The sequence below is a fragment of the Vigna unguiculata genome, chromosome 3, assembly GCF_037176805.1.
Source record: "Vigna unguiculata cultivar grain cowpea cultivar isolate G323 ecotype 2 chromosome 3, ASM3717680v1, whole genome shotgun sequence".
Classification (NCBI taxonomy): Eukaryota; Viridiplantae; Streptophyta; class Magnoliopsida; order Fabales; family Fabaceae; genus Vigna; species Vigna unguiculata.
In genome coordinates this window covers 37,248,025-37,272,928 of record NC_140794.1, presented here as the reverse complement: position 1 = coordinate 37,272,928, position 24,904 = coordinate 37,248,025, and the positions used below count along the sequence as shown (strand labels likewise).

The 24,904-nt window shown below is 32.4% G+C and overlaps 1 protein-coding gene, 1 non-coding gene and 1 pseudogene across 2 annotated transcripts; 1 reads left to right on the top strand and 2 right to left on the bottom strand.

Moving 5' to 3' along the window:
• Nucleotides 1–3,217: 3,217 nt before the first annotated feature.
• Nucleotides 3,218–3,289, bottom strand: TRNAW-CCA (transfer RNA tryptophan (anticodon CCA)). Its single transcript has one exon. It is a non-coding gene; the product is annotated as a tRNA-Trp (tRNA).
• A 1,338-nt stretch (nt 3,290–4,627) lies between these two features.
• LOC114179749 (putative WRKY transcription factor 3) lies at nt 4,628–7,080 on the top strand. Its single transcript, XM_028066175.2, has 4 exons — nt 4,628–5,195; nt 5,683–6,236; nt 6,318–6,476; nt 6,672–7,080. The coding sequence occupies exons 1-4, from the start codon at nt 4,944–4,946 to the stop codon at nt 6,955–6,957; spliced, it is 1,251 nt and encodes a 416-aa protein (XP_027921976.2). The 5' UTR covers nt 4,628–4,943; the 3' UTR covers nt 6,958–7,080.
• Nucleotides 7,081–22,397: 15,317 nt separating this feature from the next.
• On the bottom strand, nt 22,398–23,813 carry LOC146887809 (uncharacterized; annotated as a pseudogene).
• Nucleotides 23,814–24,904: the final 1,091 nt, after the last annotated feature.

The window sequence follows — 24,904 nt, the reverse complement described above, 5'->3', positions numbered from 1 at the left end:
AGTCCCATGTGAGGTACCTTAAGTGGCCGATTGACCGATGGTCCATGAGTTCGCATGGTTTCTGTGGGTCGATCCACCGATGGTCCTTTTTCATATACAAGCCCTCCCAACCTTGTTCGATAGATCGGTGAATTGTGCGTTACCGATAGCCCGATGGGACATATAGTACAAAAAGAAATTGTGATAAGAAACTATGATATGACGAAAATCAACATTAGGATTTGAAATTCAAAAAGATTTGAGTTAGGTAATTGAGAGATAAGATCGTAAGATGCAGTATGCATGTTTCGTAGAGGGTTGCCTTGATGATGAAAGAGTAAGAAAAAATTTGAGAGAATTGTAGGGTAAGGTTTCAAACAAGTAGAGAGGTGGGAGAGTGATAAGAGAGAATTTTAGAAAGATTTTAGAAAAAATAAGATAGAGTTTTAGAAAGTGATAAGAGAGAATTTTAAAATGTGTTTTGATTTTAGGAGGAAAAAAAAGTGAATCATGTACGTGACAAGCTGAGAAGATGTCGTGCATAAAAACTACTAAATGAAAAAAAAATAGTTTAAATTTTGAAATAGAAGTTGAGAGGATTGATTAAGAGATGATTTCTAATATGTGTTAATATTTTTAAAGAAATTACATTAGTATATTATACGGCATACATTATAAAAAAAATATAGTAATAGTTTAGTTACTTGCTTTATTTTTAAATAAAGTAGACATAATATATTAATTAATTTCTTGAATATTTAGTCGGAAAAAATCATTTTTATTTACTAAAATTATACTAAATTACACTTAGTTTAAAAAAAATTTACTTATTTATTTTATATTTTTAATAAAATATTTATTTTATCAATAAAGAATTTATAAATAGTAGAACATTTGGGATACTCAAACCTTTTTATAAAAATTGATTGAAATCTTTATCTTAGACGATCATAAAATGTTATATGTGACATCCCATTCAAATAGAATAATCTACTAAATAAAACATCACATAGTTATAATAATAAGGAGCACACGAGATGAACAATACACTTAACAGGATCCACAATTACAGTCATCCATCAAATGTATTTAGATAAGAACTTAGGCATTCCACCAGGCCATAAGCAAACATGAATCTAAAAGTTAACTGTTTTGCAAAAGAGGCTGACCATACAACAAGGGATTTCAAAGGCAATAGAACCCTAAAACTACTCCTAAGAGCCACACCTAACAAGCCATCTAAACTGCACCACCGCCACCATCAGATCTTCCTTCAACATTTCCTCCATCTGCTCCCACCAACAAGGTGATCATTGCAAAAGAGAAAGCGAGACAAGAACATACACGAAACATGAAAGGGTAAGCTAGTGAAAGATGAATTTAACATGTTATAGCAAACAGGTACTTAAAACAGTTCTCAAGCATACATCAAAGTGGCATCAATTCATGTTAGAGCAACCAAGCAAGACACTATGACTCAATTATCCGGATACATATACTAAGATCGGATTCACCGGATGCTTGCACTTGTGGTGGCCTCTACTGCTCTGTAGAGCCATTGCCAATGGGTTTCACCCTACCACACACAAGGTTAGCCTTTAAGCGTCTAAGGCCATTATCCTGCCAGAGACTAGGGCCTCCCGCTACTCTCACCACTTGGGTCAGTTTGCTCTATATGAGACACACTGACCCTTTAGAGTTTCGGGATGTGATCCTTACTTGAATCCTTATCTTAATATATACACTACACACCACCATGAGATCTCCCCACGAGACTCATGGAATTACGTCTATCTCACAATCAGAATCATGTTTCTCATACAATTACCACCTCATTTATTTCATTCATCCAATTCTCATGTTAAGACATCACAAATCCATAAATCCATGATCAATCTCATACCAAGCATGCCAATTTCATTCATAAAATTCAAACACCCAAGCATATTCACGTACATCTTGTTTAGGAAGAATAATCTAGATAAGACATGTAACAAATCATCTAAACAGTCCAAAAAACAATGACAGCATGCACCATTGCACCAACCTTGCTCAGGCGAGAAAGATTACCTCGCTCAAGCTGTGGGCTCTCGCTTAGGCGAGACTGCAACAATGACCCCTGGGAGATTTCATGAGCTCTCGCTTAGGCGAGGCCTTCTCACCTGAGCGAGACAGGGGCGTCGCTCAAAACGTGAACTGGCCGCTTAGGCGAGCGCTCGAGGCAGAATCTTGGGCGAGCTTATGCTATTCTCACCTAGGAGAGACGAGCTCGCTTGGGCGAGAATACCAGTTCTCCCCCACTGTTCTACGCATGCAACCCAGAAACAATCAAACCAAACATCTTACTTTTGATCTCACACAAGCACAAACATTTTCCAACTCATTTTATGCCACAACAGAAGGGAAAACAAGCACCTACAACGAAAGACGAAAAAAAAAACTAGCTTCCCTTACCTTGCTTAGGTGCTAATAAAACGCAACAGACCCGCAACTAAGGAGTACTTCAGCTCCAAGGGCTAGAGCAGTGAGCTGAAACATAGAACGAAGACAAACTAGGGTATGAGACTAAACCCTAACCAAACCAACACACTTAAACGGTGAGGAGGAAAACAGATCCAAAACCTTAAGGTTCAACTTACTTGAAGGTGGAATGGTCTTTGCTAGCTCGGAGATGAAAGAGTATTGTGCCCTAGCAGAGCACCTTGCTGGAGATATGAGAAGGAGAGGAAGGAGTTGTTTTTGAAAATGTGACAAGTGAATAATGAGTCAGCTGGAAGGGGTATTAGGTCCTTTGGAGGACTGGTCTTGGGCCTACCAAAAGGCCAGGCCCAAACCTTTATAAGCTGAAAAAGGGGCTTACATTATTGATACTAGGTATTTGTCATTTAAATGACATTATCCTCTTATATTTATAATAATATCGTCACTTGTCTTTATTTATAATTTGTTTTAATTTTTTGCATATAAAAAACTTAGATTTTAAAATTTTAAACTTGAAATTTTAGTTTTTATAGTTTTTATTCAAATTCAATGAATATAGTTTTTTAAAATAAAAGAAATCATTTTATCAAAAATATGCAAAATATGAATGTCATTTGAAAAAAAAAATAATATACGAATATTGAATACTCACGATTAAAATGAATAATTGAACAGAAAATTTTTTGATATTTACTTTTTAATAAAAAAATGAAACCATTGTTACATTAATTAACAGTAATAAAAAAATGCAAAACAGTGAACCTGACGTGAATCGAACACGCAACCTTCTGATCTGGAGTCAGACGCGCTACCATTGCGCCACAGATCCACATATGATTTGTTTGATATAACAACGTAATTATCCATCAAAATATACAAGTTTATTTTTTATACATTTGTGTCTTTATTCCTTCTGATTTTTTAGTTTTATATATGATTTAATCCTTCTATCTATTTTTATTTACCTAATTTTCAACGAATATTTTGAAAATAAAAACATTTATTATGTTAAATAATTTATAATCGAAACAAAAATCTTTAGTGTTTCTTCAACCCAAAAGATTATTATTTTTTGTTAAATTACGATAACTAGAAACATCAAGTTTTTAAGTTTATATAAATAAAAAAATATTCTGAATTTGAGAATAAAAAAGTAATAAAAAAATAAAAATTTCCTGTCACGATTCACACCAAAAGAAAATAGAATACGAGAGATCGTGAGAGACTTACCAAGTTGCATATATAAAGTATTGAAATAAGGCTTTCCCTCTTAAGAAAAATATAAAAAAAAAAAGTCGCTAACAGAATTATATTTTTTTTCATCATTTAAAATTAAATTTCAAATTCATAATTAGAGTAGAAAATAAAACCACCATCTGTTATATAACATTTATTTAGTCTTTAAAATACTTTTAATTATAATAACAAATTTTAAATTTATTGCTTCTTACTAAATAATCCCATATAAAAGAAATGGAAAAGTAAGTATTTTTAAGAAGTTTAAAGAAAATGAAAATAAATGGCATTGTTATTGTTTAACTCTTTCGTACGTAATTTTTTAAATAAATTAAAAACCAAGTAATTTGTTTTTTAATTTAAAAAAAAAAATCCTTGAACCTATCTTTATCATCCTCCTGTGGCGGCAAAACTTCCCTGAGTATTATAGTGACAAACGTTGTTGTCAGTTTTTGTGACTTGACTGAGTTTGGTCCTTATTTTATCTTCACAAAGACAAACACAACGCAACAAAATTACTCCTTTCTCACTACTGCCCCTCACGTTACCACACACTATTGGTGCACCTTCCCTGAATCCATGTAATTTCTAGACTCTTTTGAGGGCAATATCGACAATGCTCAAATCCCCTCACCCTTCTTCACGCATCGTTCTCATTTTTCTCGTAAATCATAATCAGAATGAAACACAAAGACCCGTCACTTACAATTTTACTTTTACATTCAAAACTAACTTCAAAAATATGCATAAATACAATCATTTTTTAACATGAGATTAAGCTCAGGTAAAATCACTTTAATGATATTTTTTAATAGTGGACAATCTAACATGAACCTTGGACGAAATAGAAGGAAGTTATGTTTCACTGTTACTTAAATTACAGAATAATGTTCCTCGTGCTCAGTTTTGTAGATAAGAAAGAAAATGATGATACCATTATGCAATTAAAAAAAAATCAAATATATATAACTTTGTTGATACGTGAGAGAGAAGAGAAGATGCGGGAGCCGAACTGTGGGTTTTTTCCTGCAGTATCAGAGGCGTGGACTTTTTGCCGAAATTGAGAATTGAGTTTGAGATCCACGAAACCAAAAAAAGTCAAATCATCCAACCAGAACACAAGAATCATTGTATAACATACACAGAGCATAAAGGTTGGATATTTTGATTGGGTTTGGTTGAGGATAGAAAAAAAGAAAGAAAAAAGAAGGTTTTTTTTTTTTTAAGTCTTGGTTCATTCAAGGTGAATGGTTGGCGGTGGAAATGGAGAGGGAGCACCACACTCCACGGCGGCGCGTCCCAGAAGTGATCTCCGCCCACGCGCTACCGCAGAGAGCGTTTTCAACGGCGGGGACACCGCGGGGTATAGCCCCGGTCCCCTGACTCTGCTTTCTAGCTTGTTCGGCGACGGCGATGAGTATAAATCGTTCTCGGAGTTTCTTGCCGGCGCTATGATGGACCCCACCCCTCCTCGGTTCTTTCCCGATTCATCTACTCAAGTAACACATCTCATTTGCTATATTTGTTCCCACCGCATATTTATGCCTTTCCTAAATTTATGTAATCTTAGATCTTTACATAATTAATTTTTATTTTTAAATCAAGAAATATGATAAAATAAAATGTGTGGGTATGTAGATTTTACGTTAGGACGTTAGGATAAATATGGTACATGATGACCATATAGCCTTGAATTTTGGTCACTGCATAGGTTTTCTTAAGTATGACTTTCTGAAAGTTGTCTTTAAAGTTCATTCATTGATTAGGGAAGATGGGGTTGGGTTCCTTTTGGGATATCTTATGATGATACAGAAAGTTTCTTCAAAGGTATTTCTCATTCATTTCACGTGACACCTACCAAAAGCAAGAGAAATTATTGTATGAGATTTAACATATCTAGACAGAAATTATTAGAAAATTCTGCAGCATCACTTTTTGGAATCCTAATCAATATTTTGTATAACATATTCAAAGCCTGTAATATAGGGACACTTTGGAATGACACAGCAGCAAATTGAAGCTGAACATCCATTCTCTGCAGCAGCACTTCCTGCCACCTCTCTGACACAGCACCTGATACCACAACCCGCATCAGTGCCAGCTTCTGTGATGACAGAATCCTTTGGTTTTTCTCACTCTGACAAAAAGTTACAGTCTTCCGCTGTCATTGTTGAGAAGCCTAATGATGATGGCTACAACTGGAGGAAGTATGGGCAGAAACATGTAAAGGGTAGTGACTTCTCTCGAAGTTATTACAAATGCACACATCCAAATTGTCCTGTTAAGAAAAAGCTTGAGCGATCTCTTGAGGGTCATGTAACTGCAATTATCTACAAAGGAGAGCACAACCATCAACGTAAGACCACAAAAGGCACCCTAACAACATCAACTGAGAATTCATCAGATAGGTTGAAAGAAGAGATGAGTTCTCAGTCGGTGTCTCAGATGGATCTAGAATCTGGAACAAGTGACAGTGAGGAAGTAGGTGATCATGAAACTGAAGTGGATCAGAAAAATGATGAACCTGATCCCAAGAGGAGGTAAGGATTTAGTTCATATAAACCTGTGGTGGGACAATTATTTGACCTTATGTGATTTTTGAAAGTTTTGTTCTTTCGCAGAAACACAGAAGCCAGATTCCAGGATCCAGCCTCTTTGCATAGAACTGTGGCAGAGCCCAGAATCATAGTGCAAACAACAAGTGAAGTGGATCTGTTGGATGATGGATATAGATGGCGCAAATATGGGCAGAAAGTTGTCAAAGGAAACCCATATCCAAGGTGATATTGCTTTTCCTCCACATTTGATTTGTCTCTTAACAAAATGGGTTACGGTCTAGTAAGAACAGACAAATAGAGCCACTCATACATTCATTTGACTTAACATTGTAACCAACTTCCAAGAAACATGGTTTCCATGATGCTTAGTTATTCCTCATACTCAGTCATGCATGGTTTTGTGATATATATATATAGGAGCTATTACAAGTGCACGACCCCAGGTTGCAATGTTCGGAAGCATGTTGAGAGGGCTTCGACGGATCCTAAAGCTGTAATAACAACATATGAAGGAAAACATAATCATGATGTACCAGCAGCTAAGACTAATAGTCACACACTTGCAAACAATAGTTCATCACAGCTGAAACCACAGAATGCCATTACTGATGAGAAGAAGCATAGTTTCAGTAGCAGAGGTGTTGGGGGCAGTGAGCAACGACCAGTGCCAAGTCTAAGACTGAAGGAAGAACAGATAACTTAGCTTTTTCTTCCTTTCATAAGTTATTGTATCTTTTATTTGTTTCTCATAATTCCACGTACATACAAAATATTATGTTAAACTCACACACTAATATATATAACACAAAAGCCGAAATTCTGTATAGTTCAAGATTAGCTCAGAATTGAAGTCAATGTCAAAGTAAAACTAATTAAACAAGTTTTAAATATCGAGAACTTTTAATTAAATTTTTAGTTTTTATTGGATTTTCAACATTTTAATAATTTTTAGTTTTAAAATTTTTTAATTAAGTATTTATAGTTAAATTTTTCTGTGATTAATGTTTGTTAATTTTATGACGTAGAGATTATGTTGTACTGCAATTGCAATTAATTTAAATATCGTCATAGATTACAAAATATCGTGATAACGAGATCTTAAAAATTAATTATATTAAAAAAATTGATTTTAAATGCAATTAAAATTATAAATTCTAAAATACAAAATTATATAATTAAAAAAATAGAATTACCTAAGAATTAAAATATTTAACTATAAAATTATAAAATTGAATTTCTAAAATTTTAAAATTTTAAAATTCAAGAATGTAGAATTATTAGATTTTTAGTATTTTACAATTTTAAAAATTTAATTTTATAATTTTGTAATTTTATATTTTATTTTCTATAGTTAAATATTTTAATTATTTGTAATTCTATTTTTTTAATTATGTAAATTTGTATTTTAAAATTTTATAATTTAGAATATTAAAATTTTAGAATTCTAAAATTCTAAAATTACAAAATAAAAAAATTATAAAATTATAAAATAGTAAGGTTATAAAATTACTATGAAATTTTAAAATTATGGAATTACAAAATTATAAAATATGAAATTATAAAACTATAAAATTACAAACTTATAATTTTATAATTTTATATTTTATAATTATATATTTAAATTATTTTATTTTATTTTTTTAACTTATAATTTTATAATTTTAATTAAATTTAAAAACATTTTTTGTTAAATATGTAAAATTTTGAAAAATGATGTTTACTGATAGTAATTTGAAAATAATGAGACTTGATTGTTTTAATATTAAAAAGTTTTAGTATAAATAAAATTATTATAGTCGAGTTTTATTATTTTAAAAGATACAAATTTTCTAGAAATCAATTTGGTTCTACATCCTGACAATCTTTGAGGTTTGAGGAGGAAAGTTGTGGAAGGTTTGAAGTTAAAGCTAAAATGGTAGATACTATGAAGTGTATAAAAAAGACAAATCTCTAGTGGGAGACTAAGATGAGGCAGAGCTTGATGTTCAGTCAGGTAGGTTGGTGCTTCCTAAGTAGAGGGAAAGGCAGTCTTTTGAGGAGAATGGAGTATCATAGAAGTGTTATGTTAAGTTCAACAACCAGAAAGATATGGTTAGATTTCTCAAAACGTAGCAACATTAAATTCAAGAGTAGGAGGGATGTTTTAAGTAATATAGCTCACACAAGAGAAATGTTTGACCTTGGACATAAGGTGGAGGGTTTCAAGTATTAGAATACAAGGCACATCTTTAAGTTTATTTTTGTTGGGAATGACAACTTGTAATGTCAAAGCACAATGAAGGAGGAAAGGAAAAGAAAAGTCTTAAGTAATTGAAAAGGTGTTTGCGATAGTTGGTGCCAAAGTGATTAACACACATGATCTAATTCAAAGATACAAGTTATAAAGGTGGTGCTTGGACTAAGAGTTTTGGTTTCGCTTAGGGTTGTATATCGCTTGTGATCGCCAGTGTGGTATATAAGTCAGTGGTTGCGTATCAAGTATGGATCAAGTTGAAATGTGAGGGCAGAGACGTTGACAAAGGCAAGTGAAGAATAAATGTAAAGGATTTTAGTTGTGGAAGAGTTTCTAAAAGTGTTCCAAAGCAAGTCCTAGAATTTTCACCTAGGAGCGGTGGAGTTCATTATTGTATTGGTGTCTGAAGCAGAACTAGTGCCAATAGTTCCTAATTAGATGGTTTCTACTGAGAGTCTGAAGTAAAAGAAATAGATGGAGAAGTTGTTAGAGAAGTAATGGTTTGAACTTAGTGTAATCACCAAAATAGTTACAAGTTTGGCTGATCTTGGAGAAGTAGTAGTATGTCAAACTGTTTAAATGTAGGTTTTGGCTAAAAAGTGGAGACAAAGTTATGGAAATGAAATGCTAAGACTATTAATAAAGGGAAGTTTTAAGGGTCTTACAGGTTTTCTGAATGTTTTGAGGGAGGTTTCTCAAAGGTGATTGTTTACTTGTCACAATGTACATGAAAGGATCATCCTTTTGACCAAACAAAGAAGTGAGTTTTGTGTGGATCAGAGTAGTGCAATATAATAGTGATAGACTATGTTTCTCAATGGTGAGAGGTCCATGAGAAGAGTTACCTTACTCATGACCTAGTGGTTGAGCGGTAGGGAGTTCTCTAAAACAACACATGTGTCATTCTTATGAGGATTAATTAAAGGTGTTAAGTGATCATCTATAGCTATAAGTGTGGAGTTAAACAAAGGAAGTTGGACAAGAGAAGTGAGAGATGAACAAAGTTATGGTTCCAAGTTAAGGTGTCAACCTAGGGGTGAGAGTAGATTCTTAACTAGAAAAAAAAGGGGTTTCAAGTCCTTGGTTTGACGAGGTAAGAGTAAAAGTTTATGGATAAGTACAAGAATCTGAGCTGGGATGTAAAGTCGGAGGAGATTTCATTAGTGTAGTCACCTAACTATAGCTAGTGAGTGTACCATAAAACTGCTAGGTACTAATCAAACTAGTGGTTTAAAGTTGAAAAAAGATGTGGTTCTAAGGATATTAAAGAGGGATGTTTATTGGTTAGTAGTTTAAAAGGTGTTGATGGAATGTTAGAATTTGGTTTTGTCATTGCAATAGTTGAAGGTTCCAGTTTGGAAGTGGGATAACATTGTTGTGGACTTTGTTACCCACTGACCCAAGTCAGTAAAGGAATCATCATGTAATGAGGATGGTGGTGGATATGGTGACCAAGAGTGTTCACTTTTTGTTGGTATGTCAGGAGTCATGTTTGATCAAGTCAGTTGAGTGGTACTTCAAGGAGGGGATCAAGTGATGTGAAGGGATAACTAACATGTTTAAGATTGAGACCTAAAACTATCTTCATATTGAGACCTGAGACCTAAGACCAAAAGTGACCAAGAGTGTTCACTTCTTGTTGGTATGTCAGGAGTCATATTTGATCAAGTCATTTGAGTGGTACTTCAATGAGGGGATCGTGTGATGTGAAAGGTGTAAGACTCGAGAAATTTAAATAATTAAACAAATAATTATTTAATAAAGGCAGGCAGTAGAAGCCTTTATGGCATTTAATGCGGATTGCTATGACATGAGAAAAGTACTAGTTCAAGTGGTTGGGAGTACTTAGTGGTGTTGAAAGGACTTGGGTTTGAGTCTTATGTGTGCTAGTTGTATGATATTTTATTATGTGCATTATTTTAATGTTATGATTGAATGTGAGTAGTGATAATGTAATCCTAAAATTATAGGAATTATCACAAAACATGATTGGTTGAATTGGTTGTGCACTTGCTTTGTGATTTAGTGGTTGTGGGTTCAAACCTTGTTAAGAATGCAATTAACTTCTTTCATTTTGCTAAACTTAATTTTGGTATGAATGTGAAAGGGTAGAGAAACCCTAGTGGCAATGGGCAGCCAAGAGAGGCAGGGAAAAACAGCCATAATGGTCTTTGATGGGCAATTATATTCATTTAAATGCCATTTTCGTTTTTAGTCATTAACCCCAATTAAGGACCGTATTAAAAAGGCAAACTAAGGCAAATAGAAGGGTTTTAAAGACTGAAAACTTAGAGTGTTTTATGGAGCACAAATTCTAAGTGAAACGTGAGTTTAAAGTGAAACAAAGGAGCTGAATTGTGGGAGCACTAAAGGGAGCCATTTTAGGTCAAGAAGAACTATCACCCATTCAAATTTAAGCAAAGGAAACCAGGTTAGGGGGGTTGTGCTTATGTGTTTTAAAAATTAAATGGTATGTGTTGTGATTGTGAGTCTTGCTTTTATCATTTTATGCTTGCGTGCCATGAATTTTCGTGATCAATGTGATGTGATTGAGAGGTTTGATTTTCTGATGTTGTTTGATAAGTCACTTATGCCTCTATACGAATATGATGAGGGTTTTGTACTATATGGTTGTTTATAGTTTAATCTCAAGTTTTGGTGGTCCAATTGGGTTTAAAACATGTTCATGAGTTTGGCTCGCTGTTATAGATTGCTTGGTATCAATTGAACTGTGATTTGGTATTTTGTTCTAGTGTTTGCGTGTGTAAACAGGGAAGATGTCTGCTATTTTCACTCAGGAGAGCAAGCCTCACCTAGGCGAAAGTAGCAGAGACTCGGCCCTGGTTCTGCTCAAGCCTCTCGCTCAAGCGGAGAGCCTATGTTTTGGGCGACAAAGCATCTCGCTCAGGCGAGAGTTCCTTGCCTAAGCGAGAAATTGTGGGGATTGTGTGGTTCTGCTTGAGCATCTCGCTTAAGCGGAGAGCCCTACTTTGGGCGACAAGTCATCTCGCTTAGGCGAGAGTGTCTCGCCTAAGTGAGAAATCGTGGAAAATTCGTGTGTTTCTGCTTGACTCACCGCCTAGGCGAGAGACTTTGGTTCTAGATGAAGAAGATCTTGCCCAAGCGAGAAGACCTCGCCCAAGCGAGAATCCCCAAATGTTTTGCTACATTGTCTCACCATCCAATTATGTCAGATTCACAAGCAATCTAGATAGCACAAGGCATAAACATTACTACGATTAATGTCCATTACACACTGAAATCAGGTTCCTAATACCTCTCTTCCAAGCTCTCTCATAATTCAAGGATCACCCACTCGCCATTGCCATACGGTTTATTACGCAGCCTAATTCCACGCAATTAATAGCATTCATCATTACATATAAAGATTTAACCAAAATTTCCAGAAGTCACAACAGCCAGAATTCTATAACGTGGCATGCCATTTTTCGCCAATCTTTAAAAAAAAGGAGATCATCATTCATTTGTTTTGGAATTAATTATCTATATTTAATCAATAAAAAAAATAATAAAGAAATTATCATTATTTTGTGTCTTGTTGGTCCAAAGGAATGCAACATTGATATTTATTCTACCGCAAGACTTGACTTTGGACCTAGTAGGAATATCATGACTAGAACATGGTTGCCTAGGTAAAAAGAAATTGCAACAACATAATAGTAAAAACATTGATAAATAAAACAAACCAAATCTTTTTTTTTTCAAGTAACATAATTGTGGTTGCATGAGGGGCAATTAAAATGTCTATCGCTTAGCAATCGATATCTTCCAGAATAAGTAGAAATTTATAAATAATTATAAGACAATGTAGAATGGTATTAGTTAAAAATCTATCAAACATGGGAGAAAATGAGATGGGAGCACCAATCACCACAATTGTATAAAAAAAATCAACATAGATAAATTATCACAAAAAGTGACATCAAACATTTCGATTAAGAGTTTAAATTTGAAATTTGAATTAAAATATTTGAGATGGATATCTTACCAAATCATCCACATCAAGTAACACATTAGAAACTTATCCCGAACGTGAAACCCTAAATAACCTCAAGAAAAGACAAAACTGTCATATTAAAAAATGGAAACTAATGCATACAAATATAGCAGACAACACAACACATACATTAGTATATGTATAGAGCTTTGATTTTTTCAGGGCGAAGGGCAAACATTGAACCCTTAACCCTAGATGCAAAGCATTTTGTTTTTTCTTTCTAACAAAGGTAGAACATGGTGAGAGGTTAGGTTTTAAAGGGTAATATGTGAGAGAAAATCATTATTATGCTCCTTGCAAATTACATTTTATGCTTTCAGCTTGTTGAGAAAGACAAAAAAATTATTTTGCTCCTTGCAATACACGTTCTAGAAGACCACATGTAAGAAGGAGAATTTGTCAGATGTTGCATTGAGAGGTGAGGAGGAAAATGGTTTATGGTGCTATATGTCACAAAATAAGAGTGGGTAGAAATTTCTACTTTTATTGTGTTTTGCATTTTGTGATTGTTTGTGACAAATTTTTTGCCTTTTGTGATGATTTTAATTGTAATATGTATAGATATATAGCTAAAATTGTTTTTTTTATTTGATTTTTTTCCCAAAATCTTGAAGTTCCATTTGTGTTCTTTCATTTTGTATTACTAATAGATAACCATTCAAAAACCTACACACTTGAAGTTGTCTTGACTTTCAACTTAAAAAAAAAAATTATAAGTGGTTCATGAGGAGTATGACTTTTGTGCAAAGCTTACACACTTGAAGTTGTTTTGCATGAGATGACTCTTAATTGTTTTTTAAAATTAAAAGTTGTGCATGGAATGCACAACTTCAATGTAAAACCTACATACCTGAAGCCATCTATTCAAGGGACGATTTTCAACTTTTGTTTTAAGAAATCAGAACTCAAGCATGAACGAATTTAGTGGAAAAATATTATAAGAAGTCGTGTGTGGCTATAACAACTTATATGTATTTTTTTAAGCAAAAATATTTTTTGAAAATAAAATAAAAGGATTTATATATTATTTTAATTTTTTAATATTGTGGGATACAAATTTCTATTTCACTTAATTGAATTTATTTTAATTTTTTAAGAAATTTTGTAATTAATTATAAGATTTATTTTAAAAGTTATGTAATAAAATTTTGACTAAGTTTTATTAATTTTAAGAAAATAAAAATACAAGGAATTGTTTGAAGTCTAAAAAATATTTGCTTTAATGTTGAGTTTGAATATATATATATATATATATATATATATATATATATATATATATATATATATATATATTTTTTTTTTTTTTGAAACCTAATTTTTTTATAAGTATATGGTTGAAAAAGAAAAAGTGTAATTTGTGAATTTTGATGCGTAAAAAAATTTGATAAATAAAAGAATATGAGTCTTGGTAAAATTGGAAAAGTAATAATGGATATTAAATAATAAGAATAGAATTGTTATAAGATTACAATAAACACATCATTTATGAGAACCAATGTCATGTGGTGGTCATCTAGGTTTTTAGGTCTTTGACGGTCTTATTCAACACATGGACTATCATCATCATTGTCTTTGGGTTGACTAAACTAAATTGAATTTTTGAATTCTTGTAGGTACATGGTGGTTTCATGCTAGAAGTGACAAACATATTTAATGGACTTGTAACAAAACTTGGATGAGGTGGAAAAATAATGTAAGTGGAGGGTACTTGTTGGTATGACGATTGAGATGACATGTTGTATAGTGGGTGCATATATTCAAACATTAAGTTGGCGGCACACTTGACTAACCAAATGATTATTGTTGAAAATTAGAAGTAAACTCAACATGGTGATGATATGGTTGCCAATGAGGTGATATGTAATAGATAGTATTATGGATGAAACATCACATATATGTCATATTGTTATGCAAATAGTCATTTTAACTAAACAAAGTTCCTTGAATGACACGACTATGTTAGTCATTCCACATGGTTGTCCATCTTTTGTGATAGTTTGGCCAATATCTATTAGTTCTTCCTTTCATGTTGTTTTTATGGACCTGATTTAGGTTTAATGGGTTAGTTGGAATGCTTTGATGAAACCCAAATTGTCGCATGACCTGATCGACTTGATGAAATTTGACTACTGTGAAACAAATAAAAGGAACAATTATATGACTAACAAGAGAAATATTAACTATAATCAACTGAATAACTTTATCACTCTTGTAAATAGTCCACATAAGCTATCAAAAAAAGAATAGGCTTATCTTTAGTATAAAAAAATATGAAAATAAAACTAAAATCATATGTAACTTTCGTTATTTAGTAAATGTCTAGTGTGCAATTGATTAAGTGTTTTACGTATTTGACTAACTATGGTTGTACTTGTATTAATCATTTGTGTTGCTTGAGTCCCCTGATGATAAACATAACGAAATATTTCAAAAGAAAAAAGGTGAAATTATCTATCTTTTCATTCATTGTAAAATTGTTCGATAAATAAAATAAAGAAATTTTCATAAGAGGGAAACCAAGCCTTAAAACAGTTTCTCCATTACTTAATGACTTAATAAACATAAGAAATGCATGTAATGAGTTGCCAAATCTAGTATTTTGAAAGTAACATGCAACCTCTGATGTTGTTTTGATTAAATTTGATATCGTGATCTAGTGCACTATATATAGACATTCCAACTGTGGAGGTGACAATGCAATGTATTTGTGTTGAGGTGACAATATAATAGCTTGGCTCACCTAATTATATAGAGAACAACCTTAAAAGGTTACAATGTAGTAAATTTTTGTGTGCAAGCAACATTTATTTGTGCATTTCTTTTTAACCACATGACAACTCAATGCATTTTAGCAACAAATAACAACCTTAATAATGTGACAATTCATGGCATGTCTTTAAGTGGGTGCAAGATCCTTGCCTAATTGTATTTTGGAATCAAAGGTAACTATTAAAACAAGAAGCCAAAACAAACCAATTCATGTTGCTTCATTGAATCCATTAAACTCTACATTTATGCAAAGAATCTTTGAATCAAGGCTATTTAAGCTTGTGGGAATCAATGCAAAAAGAAACTGAATGTGTGTCTATGAACAAGGAGGACTTTGTCCACTTAAAAGTCATGAGGGATGAGAACAACTTCATCTAGGCTTAAGTTGTGGGCAACATGAACACCTTTTTCTTTTCTAAAGTCGTACAATAGCATACGTCTTCCTTTTGGCTGAAGTCGTGTGAGACATGTACGACTTGTGTTGTGTTTCAATTTGCCTTGAAGTCATAAGGTTTGTCCATTACTTAAGTTCTAAATGACTACTCAATCATTTAAAACTTGTTCAAGTTGACATATTTTTCAAACCTCATTGATTGTGTACTGTAATAGATGTAGGGAGAGTATGATTCTATAACTGTCGGGACCAAAATAGAGAGAATATAATCGTGTAGGTAAAGCGATGAGATTGGACTTGGCTTGAAAGAAACATTTGCATTCATGAATTATAACTTCAATGAATCAAGCACAAGATATTAGTTCTTTTAAATCGAGCACAATGTTATGTATATTAACTTACTAATCTTCTTCCAAGCTAAAACTTTTCTCCACCTTTACACTTCAGACACACATACACTTAACTAAAATTCCATATTATTCTCATATAAGGTTTGAAGCAATGCGTATCATCACAAAGATAGATTCGTTGTACGAGGGTGAAACTTCTATGTCTATCAATGAACAACCTATCGCCACATATATCGTTGAAGATTTTAGTGAAGATGAGGGTAACCATGAGTATGAATCTAAGGAAGATGTTCCGAAAACATCAGCCCAAGAACTTCAATCATCTAGTTGCTCAAGCCAATGTCCTTTATGAACACATGTCTTTTGATACAAAGTGGGATACATTGTCTGCCATTAAGCAATATGGCATTGACAACGACTACATTATATTGTGGTAGAATCCAAGACAAAGAAGTGTATTGCATGATGTATACATTATATTAACAAGTGCCAATGGTGAATATGAGCTTCTTTTGTAAAATACAACAATTGGGAGATAAAAACTGATGCATCTCAAATTTTCTTGTCAACCATTCTTTCTTAAAAATATGTAAATTTGGATTCAATCCAAATTACTTCCATAATGTTGAATTCATTCAAGGAAAATTTGTCCAATCCCATCAAAAGTTTAATTGCAGAAATAAAATGTTGTCATGGGTATTATGTCATATAGAAAAGCTTAGATTGCAAACCAAAAGCTCTTGACATGGAATTTGACTGATGGCAAAAATCATATAATGATCTTTTGAGGTGGTTCTCCATTACCATGATGTGGCACTCCATTTCCTTCATTTCTTCATCGCACGCTCACCTTCACGCATCATCTTCTTCCTCACCTCCATTATCACCTTCGTCATAAGTCATTTATCATCTCCTCCATTATCACCCCATTCACCTCCATTACCTTCTTCCTCTCTACCCCTCCATGCAAACTCTTTCTCTTTTTTTTGTCAATCACCCATCCACTTCCATCCTCTCAAACACCTTCCACCTAACCATTCATAATCATCTCCATTTTTTCTCCACTTCCAATCCGTGACTATGGACACTCTTGAGGAAGTAGGTGATGATTTAAAAATTGAATAGAGAAGCATGGGCACACCTAAAACCCCTAATTTGAGCCACACCTTCCATTAACACCAGGGGCACACCTTCCACTTCCTTTTCCAATCACTTTCAATTATGAGCACACCTTCCACTTCCAATCATTGTGATTGAATAGAATGTTGCGATTGTGGATGATTTAGAGATCCACAATTTGGTGTTAATGTTGCTTCCTCCTAAGTAGAATCTGCATATTTCTTGTGCTTTTTGGCATTCATCCATTTCCCCCTATTTCTTCTTCTCTGCCCTAAATGCACAAACCTAAAACTTTTAAAATTGGAAAGCAAAACAAAAATTAAACTGTGTATGAAAATTGTGGAGATGAATCGGGTTTCAATGATTGAGGTGATAATGGAGAGGAGGAACTTAATGATGTGTGAAGGTGAGCATGTGATGAAGAAATGAAGGAGGTAGAGTGCCACGTCATAGTAATGGACCATGTTGTACACTATATCGTTAACGATTTGGACGGTGTTAGCAAAAAGGACTAAATTAAACAAAATCAATAAAAGTTGTTGTAACACCCCATTTTGGGATGTCACAGAACGTTAGAAAATTTTTTCGTTTAGCGGAAAAGGATTTATCATTGAAAATGTACTAATAGAAAAACTTTTAATTTGATTTAAATACATAATTCAAAACGTCAATTTGTCTAGAAAAATATAGACTAAATTAAACACAATCAATAAAAGTTGTTGTAACACCCTATTTTGGGATGTCACGAACGTCAGAAAATTTTCACGTTTAGCGGAAAAGGATTTATCATTGAAAATATACTATAAAAAACTTTTAATTTGATTTAAATACATAATTCAAAACGTCAATTTGTCTAGAAAAATATAAATAACAATTTTGAACAAAAGAAAATTACATAATTTTTAGTATCTGATTTAAAATAACTAAATATATTATAAAAACTCTCGAGTCCATCCCAGCCTCTCGTCAATCTACTTCATGCCAAGATTATCTGCAATATCATCTGCTCTTGTATAACACACACGTTATACAATCATCGCACATACTACAAACACACAAATAAACAAATAGGGGTAAGCTAGCCATAAACAATGATATATAAAAGAATTTCATAAATAAAACATGACAAATAATACTCAACACCTCATTCAAGTAACACTTAAGCATTAAGATCACAATCAAACTTTATTTTGAACACATAACCCCCAACATCCAAACAACCATATCAAACCAACATACTATCACATTCATCTAAAATCTTTCAACAAAATAATCATAATCAAGCTTTTGTTTTTCGTGGCCTTTTACCCCACAACAACATCTAGTTTCCTAGAAATAGATGGTTCGTCGTGTCCCACTATCGCAGCCAGACTGTCTCTCTGATTCCTCAAGGAATTATGAGTAAAAACGTTGATGCATCGCACACCAGACACTATACTCGCAACGAGCCGAAATAACGTGAAACATCTTTGACCTCCCCATTGCTTCACACATGCGAGAGAGTACAACACTCGAACCAATCCTCTACACTGCTTCACACAGGCGAAGAGGACCCATTCTCATTGCTTCACACAAGCGAAAGAGTCTTCACTGGGTCTCTAGGTACAGAAAACCTCACACAACACTTAATTCCACCAAGAGTCTTTAAGAAAGGAAAAATACTCTCAACATGCAATACATCAGAGTTACAAATTACCAACGAAATCCACACCATCACATCATGCATGGAAAATACGGTTCCATCAAAGCCCATTAACTTACCAAACAATATATTCAATCATCGAACTCAACGAATGACATTCATTCAAGCATAACCATAACATCACACACAAGTAATTATCCTCAAACTACCACTTAAACTCCATAACCATGCAACCCATGAAAACGTATATCATTCCAATCAAGCGAAGTCACACTAATAAGTATAGATAACCAAATAATATCATAGCATTATTTAATATTATCATGCATCAAACAATAACTAAAAAAACCCATAGAAAATAAGAAAACCATTCCATGCATCACGACAAGAGAAAGAAAAGGAGTGGCTGGTTGCACTGTATCTACGTTAGGTAAAAAAAAACAAAACTTGAAAGCTAGAACAACAACTAAAACACGATAACCATGATGCACCCATGCGGCCCCCACAGGGCTTAAGATTAAATACATTACTTTTCCACCCAAAGAACTTAGGTACTGGTCACCGAGAATTTAACCGAACCACTACACTTAATACCTTCAAATGCACTAATTCCATTAAAACCAAAGATGGCTTACAATAAGATAAATAGACTACTAGGTAATACCTACGACCCCACAACCAACTAAAGTTTGGCTAACACCCCAAGCTAGGGGAAACATTTACTATCATGGACTGCACCAGAAATAAAAAGGAATAAAACTAGGTTTATATGTGGTAATAAAGAAAAAACAATTTGATACTAGCTATTTTTAAGCTTACTGCAGCGTAATAATTGTGGAACAATTCTCATCCCATCAAAATAAGACAAAGCACTAGACACTAAGTCATACTATACTATTTATTACAAGGTTTGCACCTACAACCCATACTTAAAGAAGCAATTTCACATGTGTGTGGCCCAGCTATTAAATCCCATGCATTTACGTGAAAAAAAAAATAATGTAAGCAAGGAAAGAGAAACAAGCCATGCCACCACCACAATCCTTTTAAAGTAAATACCTACTGCAGAACGTAAAAAAGAAGAAAGAAATCAATACAACACTACCTAAAAGTTCAAAGGAGTAAAACAAATTCATATGTGATAAAAAAAATAACCAAGCTGCACCAAGTAGTCCACCCCGTGAGTAAGAAGGAACGTATGCAACCTATGGGTTCTTTTCAAACCCACATTAGGATAAAAGAATGGAACCCAAAAAGAACATGTTGCACCCAAAATATAATGAAAGGAAACAAAATGGCATGTGGTGAATAAGAGCCCATAATTCCACTAAGAAAAAGAAACCTGCACTTAAAAGTTTAGGTACACCTAATGCAAAGAAGAGAAAATATGACAAAAGAGAAAAAGAGATGTCCATCATACCTCCATTCATTTACGTTTCAAATACTGCACCATCATATACCACAATTCAACTCAATAGCTTAAAGAGAAAACAAACCTTTGCATGTGGACCCCACCCATGCACCAACCAAACATGTTAAAGTTGAGAGAACTAGAAGAAAAACTACTACCCCTGGCTGCACCTTTAACGTAAATTTTTACAGAACAAGAAGAGTGGAGTTACACCAAAAACTTAAAGAAGGAAACCAAAATTAAAGTTTGGAAAATGATGCATGACCAACAACTTAGAATTCTCTCTACATTGTAAACATGCACACCTTCATAGTTTCTTGTGCCCAAAGTGCTAAACAATCATAAAACCATTGATGGATGATATTGGTGAAAATATAGGATTACAACATGGAAAAACAATCAACGTGGCTGTACCGAGACCTTAGAAAAAAAATAGAATGCCCATGCATCCAGAAATCGAAAATAAACCTGCAGAAACGCATGCCCTGCACTTCCAAACCTTCAACGCATGACACCACAACACTCATATAAGCAAAAGAAAAACATAACCATAAAACAAACCAGTTTGAAACTAAAGGAAAAATACCCACACATGTTTTTCAAAGTCTCATTCATCAAACAAACAACAAGAAAACAAGAGAAGAAAGCAAGGTTGGCTTCCCTTACCTGGTTCTGCAACACTCCACAAACATTTTCCTCCTAGCTTCCAGCTTCACTCTTCACGACTCCTCTTCCATTCCATTTGTTTTCTCTTCTTTCTCCCACTTAAAAACCTAAAACTAGGGGTTTTTATCATCAACCCAAACCTAACCCTAGGTTATCTATTAAAGTGAGAATATAGGAAGGAAAAGATAAACAAGATTTTTACCATTTTTATTCACTTCAAACTATATGGCAGCAACGTTTTTTCTAAAAGAACCATAACAGCAAAAAAAAAAAAAAACCAACATGAAACATGGATTGAGTTACAATTTCATTTTGAAAATCCCTGCACCGTGAATGAGGAGAGAGAAAATTAATTGCAAGAGTTTCGAGAGCCCCACAATTAATTAAAGAAGAAAGAGAAAAATCCATATATTTAAGAAATAAAACCAATAATATTATCCCTACCAAGTTCAAACCCAAGCCCCTCCACACCTCAAATATACTCTCCAACCACCAATCCAATACTTTCTCATATTACAATATGCACCATTTAATTATATACACATATCCGCAACATTAAATATAATATTAAAATTTAAAATAACTAAAATAATAACTTACATCACTTAAATAATAATTATTTCATATTTCATAATTTTAATAACCTAATTGAATTAAATAAATCAATAATATTAATCAAGCCATTAATTTTTTCCATGTGTTTCCCTTTAGTCTTTTCCTAAGTCTTACTGTTGCAATCTCATTGAACCGAAAAAAAAACTAGAACCACATTGCAAAACTAAATGAAAATAGGAACTAAATTAGTATTTAAGCTTACAATTAATTACAAAATTTCTTCAGATAATTAAAATGAATTCAATTGAATGGCACTAGTAAAGATGAGACTTTTTATGAAGGTTCTACATGACTTTTTATAATGGTTTTTCTAACGTCATAATTGTGGGTGATAAAGACATTTTATGCTTTTTACGTCAATTAAGAAGACCTGACATAATAAGCCCAATTTATTATGATAGATATCCAAAGATTTGACATAATAAGTCCAACTTACCATGACAGGTCCTATCATAATAAGTCTAACTTAATATGACAAGTGTTTGTAGACTTGTCATAATAAGTGACTTATCACAAATATTCCTAGACTTGACATAGGAAGTGAGCTTTTTTTTATCTTTCTAATTTTGTCAGTTTTCCTTTATTCATGATAATATAACCTGCATATAAGATTAGACAATTTCAGACAACAATTTTATTAACTTACTTTATCCAAAAAACTTCAAATAAATCAAAACTTCAAATCACAATTTTAATTTGAAATATGATTTTCATCACAAAACATAAGCTTCAAGTATCATCAAAGGGATAACTTAAGACAACTAAAAAATTAGCAGTTTAGTTCATAATTTCAAAAATTAGCAATTGACATCACCAAAATTACTTGAAGCCTAATTTTAAACTAAATCATAGGAATAATCATCACTTGGAGGCAAACTTTTGCTTGTTAGAATGGGATGTTGTTATATTATGATACTTGTATTTATCTAAAGAATTAATTTCCCATAAGATTTTTCATAACTTTGTATAAGCTCATATCTACAAAAAGTGAGATCAAGAATTAATTTAAACACATTCAAGTATGCATAATATAAAATTTAACAAACACATTATTATTTTTTAAAATACAAATATGTAATACACTGAAATGGTGCACATTTTCTATAAATTTCTTCAACTATTTTATCCAGTGGTTTACTTATGTTACTGGACATCCCAAACACCTAAAGAATAAGAGTAATAGGTAAAATATTTTTTAACCATACAAATTATATGATTCATATAATACAACAAATATATATAACTATTTATAAAATGAGTCATAAAATAATGAGTGATTTTGATTTTAATTAACAATTAAATGGTACATAAAGTTTAAAAACAACCTTATATAAGTATCTTTTTATTTTTGAATTAGCTTGAACTTTCTCATACCTTCCCATACACACTAGGGTTAATGCAATGGAAAATGGACCAAACCTTTTAAACTTATTCAATCTAGAATACGCAAACAAACTCTCTTTCCATTTTCATATTTCTCTAATATAGAATTTTTCTCTACTTTTTAGTCAATTTGATAATGTAACTTGCTCACATTCCTAGCCTACAATGTTTTTTCCAATTTTCTTTTCACCTATTTCCATAAGTTCCTTTGAATTAGGAAAATTTCCTATTCCATCTTTTTGTGGATTAACTTTTCTTAGTTTTTTTTATTTGAACTACTTAAGAGTATTTAAAGCTCACATAGAGATTTATCCATCTTTAGAATTTGTTGCCACATGTTAATACAAAATCAATTATAATTCAATCAATATTAAACAACAAAACCCATAATTATCAAATTTTCAAATCATTGGACAATTATTTCTCATTTAAACATAAAAATATCACTCCCCAAATTACATACTACATTTGAAAAAAAAAAACTTAAAAAAGATTTCACCCAATCAACAATTCTAAAAATGATAAATAGTTTGACAAAATTACAATAAATATGAATTTGAAGGTGATTTTATTTAAAAGTAATCAAAATAAGCATTTCTTAAAATAATTTGATGTAAAATTCAAATAATTTGTCAAATATTTTAGTTTAAAATTATCAAAATAAACATATTTTTAAAATAGAAAGTATACATGATATCTTTAAAACTCCCATGTCCAAATACATCAGCAAGTTGAAAATATCATATTAATACTTTTTAAAATTCAATGAAACAAAAGATACTAAAAAACAAGTAACAATAACATTAATTAGCCATGCATCTCTATTAATTAACCACAACTTATGAGCTATAACAAATAACCAAAGACATAACAACATCTTCAAAAATAGAATGAGATCGAAATATTCTTGCAAAACCTTCTTCTTTAGCTTGTGGGTAATGTTCTTGAAATTCAGTTATTGTTTATGCGAGACCTGTGTCTAATAAATCAATATCATAAAAAAATCTCCATCCAAATTAATAATACGCAAAAAAATGAACTTGTAACTAATTAAAGATGCTCACAAATAAAAATATAAACTTCAAAAAAGATAAATGAAGAACTATGAGATATAACAAATTTGTTTTGTATGAAAACTACAAATGAAATAAAATAATTTAATTATACATTTAGTAGAAGACACAATGCATTTTGTTTCTTTGAATAGACAAATCTAGCTACTTGTAAGTGTAGAGAGCACATGTGCTCTCCCTCACTTCAATCATTAAACTCATAATGCTTTTGGAAAACAAAATGAGATTCAAAATTCAGAATCAGAACTAGAAATAACCTAGAATAGAGTTTTGTTTAAGGCTTATTTCTTCAAGACAATCCTAGAGGTGAAAGTCTAATGTGCTAATCACTTTTGTAGGATGTTTATGCCATTAACTAAACCAATTCCCAATCATATCCATGCCCCAAATGACAAAATTTTTAAACTAAATTCATATCCTTTCATTTATGCAAACTTAGCATAACAATGCATTATTAGAATATAGTGGGTAAACAATTACATACTACCAAATCAAATATAAGTAGCCACGTCACATCTTACTTAACAAAAAGCAACATGATAACTTGGAAACAAAAGAGGAAAACTTAAAGCATACTCAAACGAATGAGCAAACAAATGAACAAACTCACAAATAGTAAGAAGAAGGCACAAACCACACCACGAACTAGGGCATAGACCATTGGAGAAGAGAGAAGAAACTAGAGCACATATGGAGTGTGAATTGGACCACAAATCCAACCATGAATTGAAGCACAACTTGGATGGTGAACAAAGAGACACTACAAGAAAATTATTGATTATCTACGAAAATCTATCTACGAAATTTTTTTCCTAGATAATTTTGTTTTATCTACGAAAATATTTTGTAGATAACATCAATATTGGTAGGTAACACAAAAAAAAAATTACCTATGAAAATTTTGTAGATAAAGATAAATAACTTTAACAAATATTTTTCATACAAAAATTAACGTACGAAAGAAATCATAGAAAATA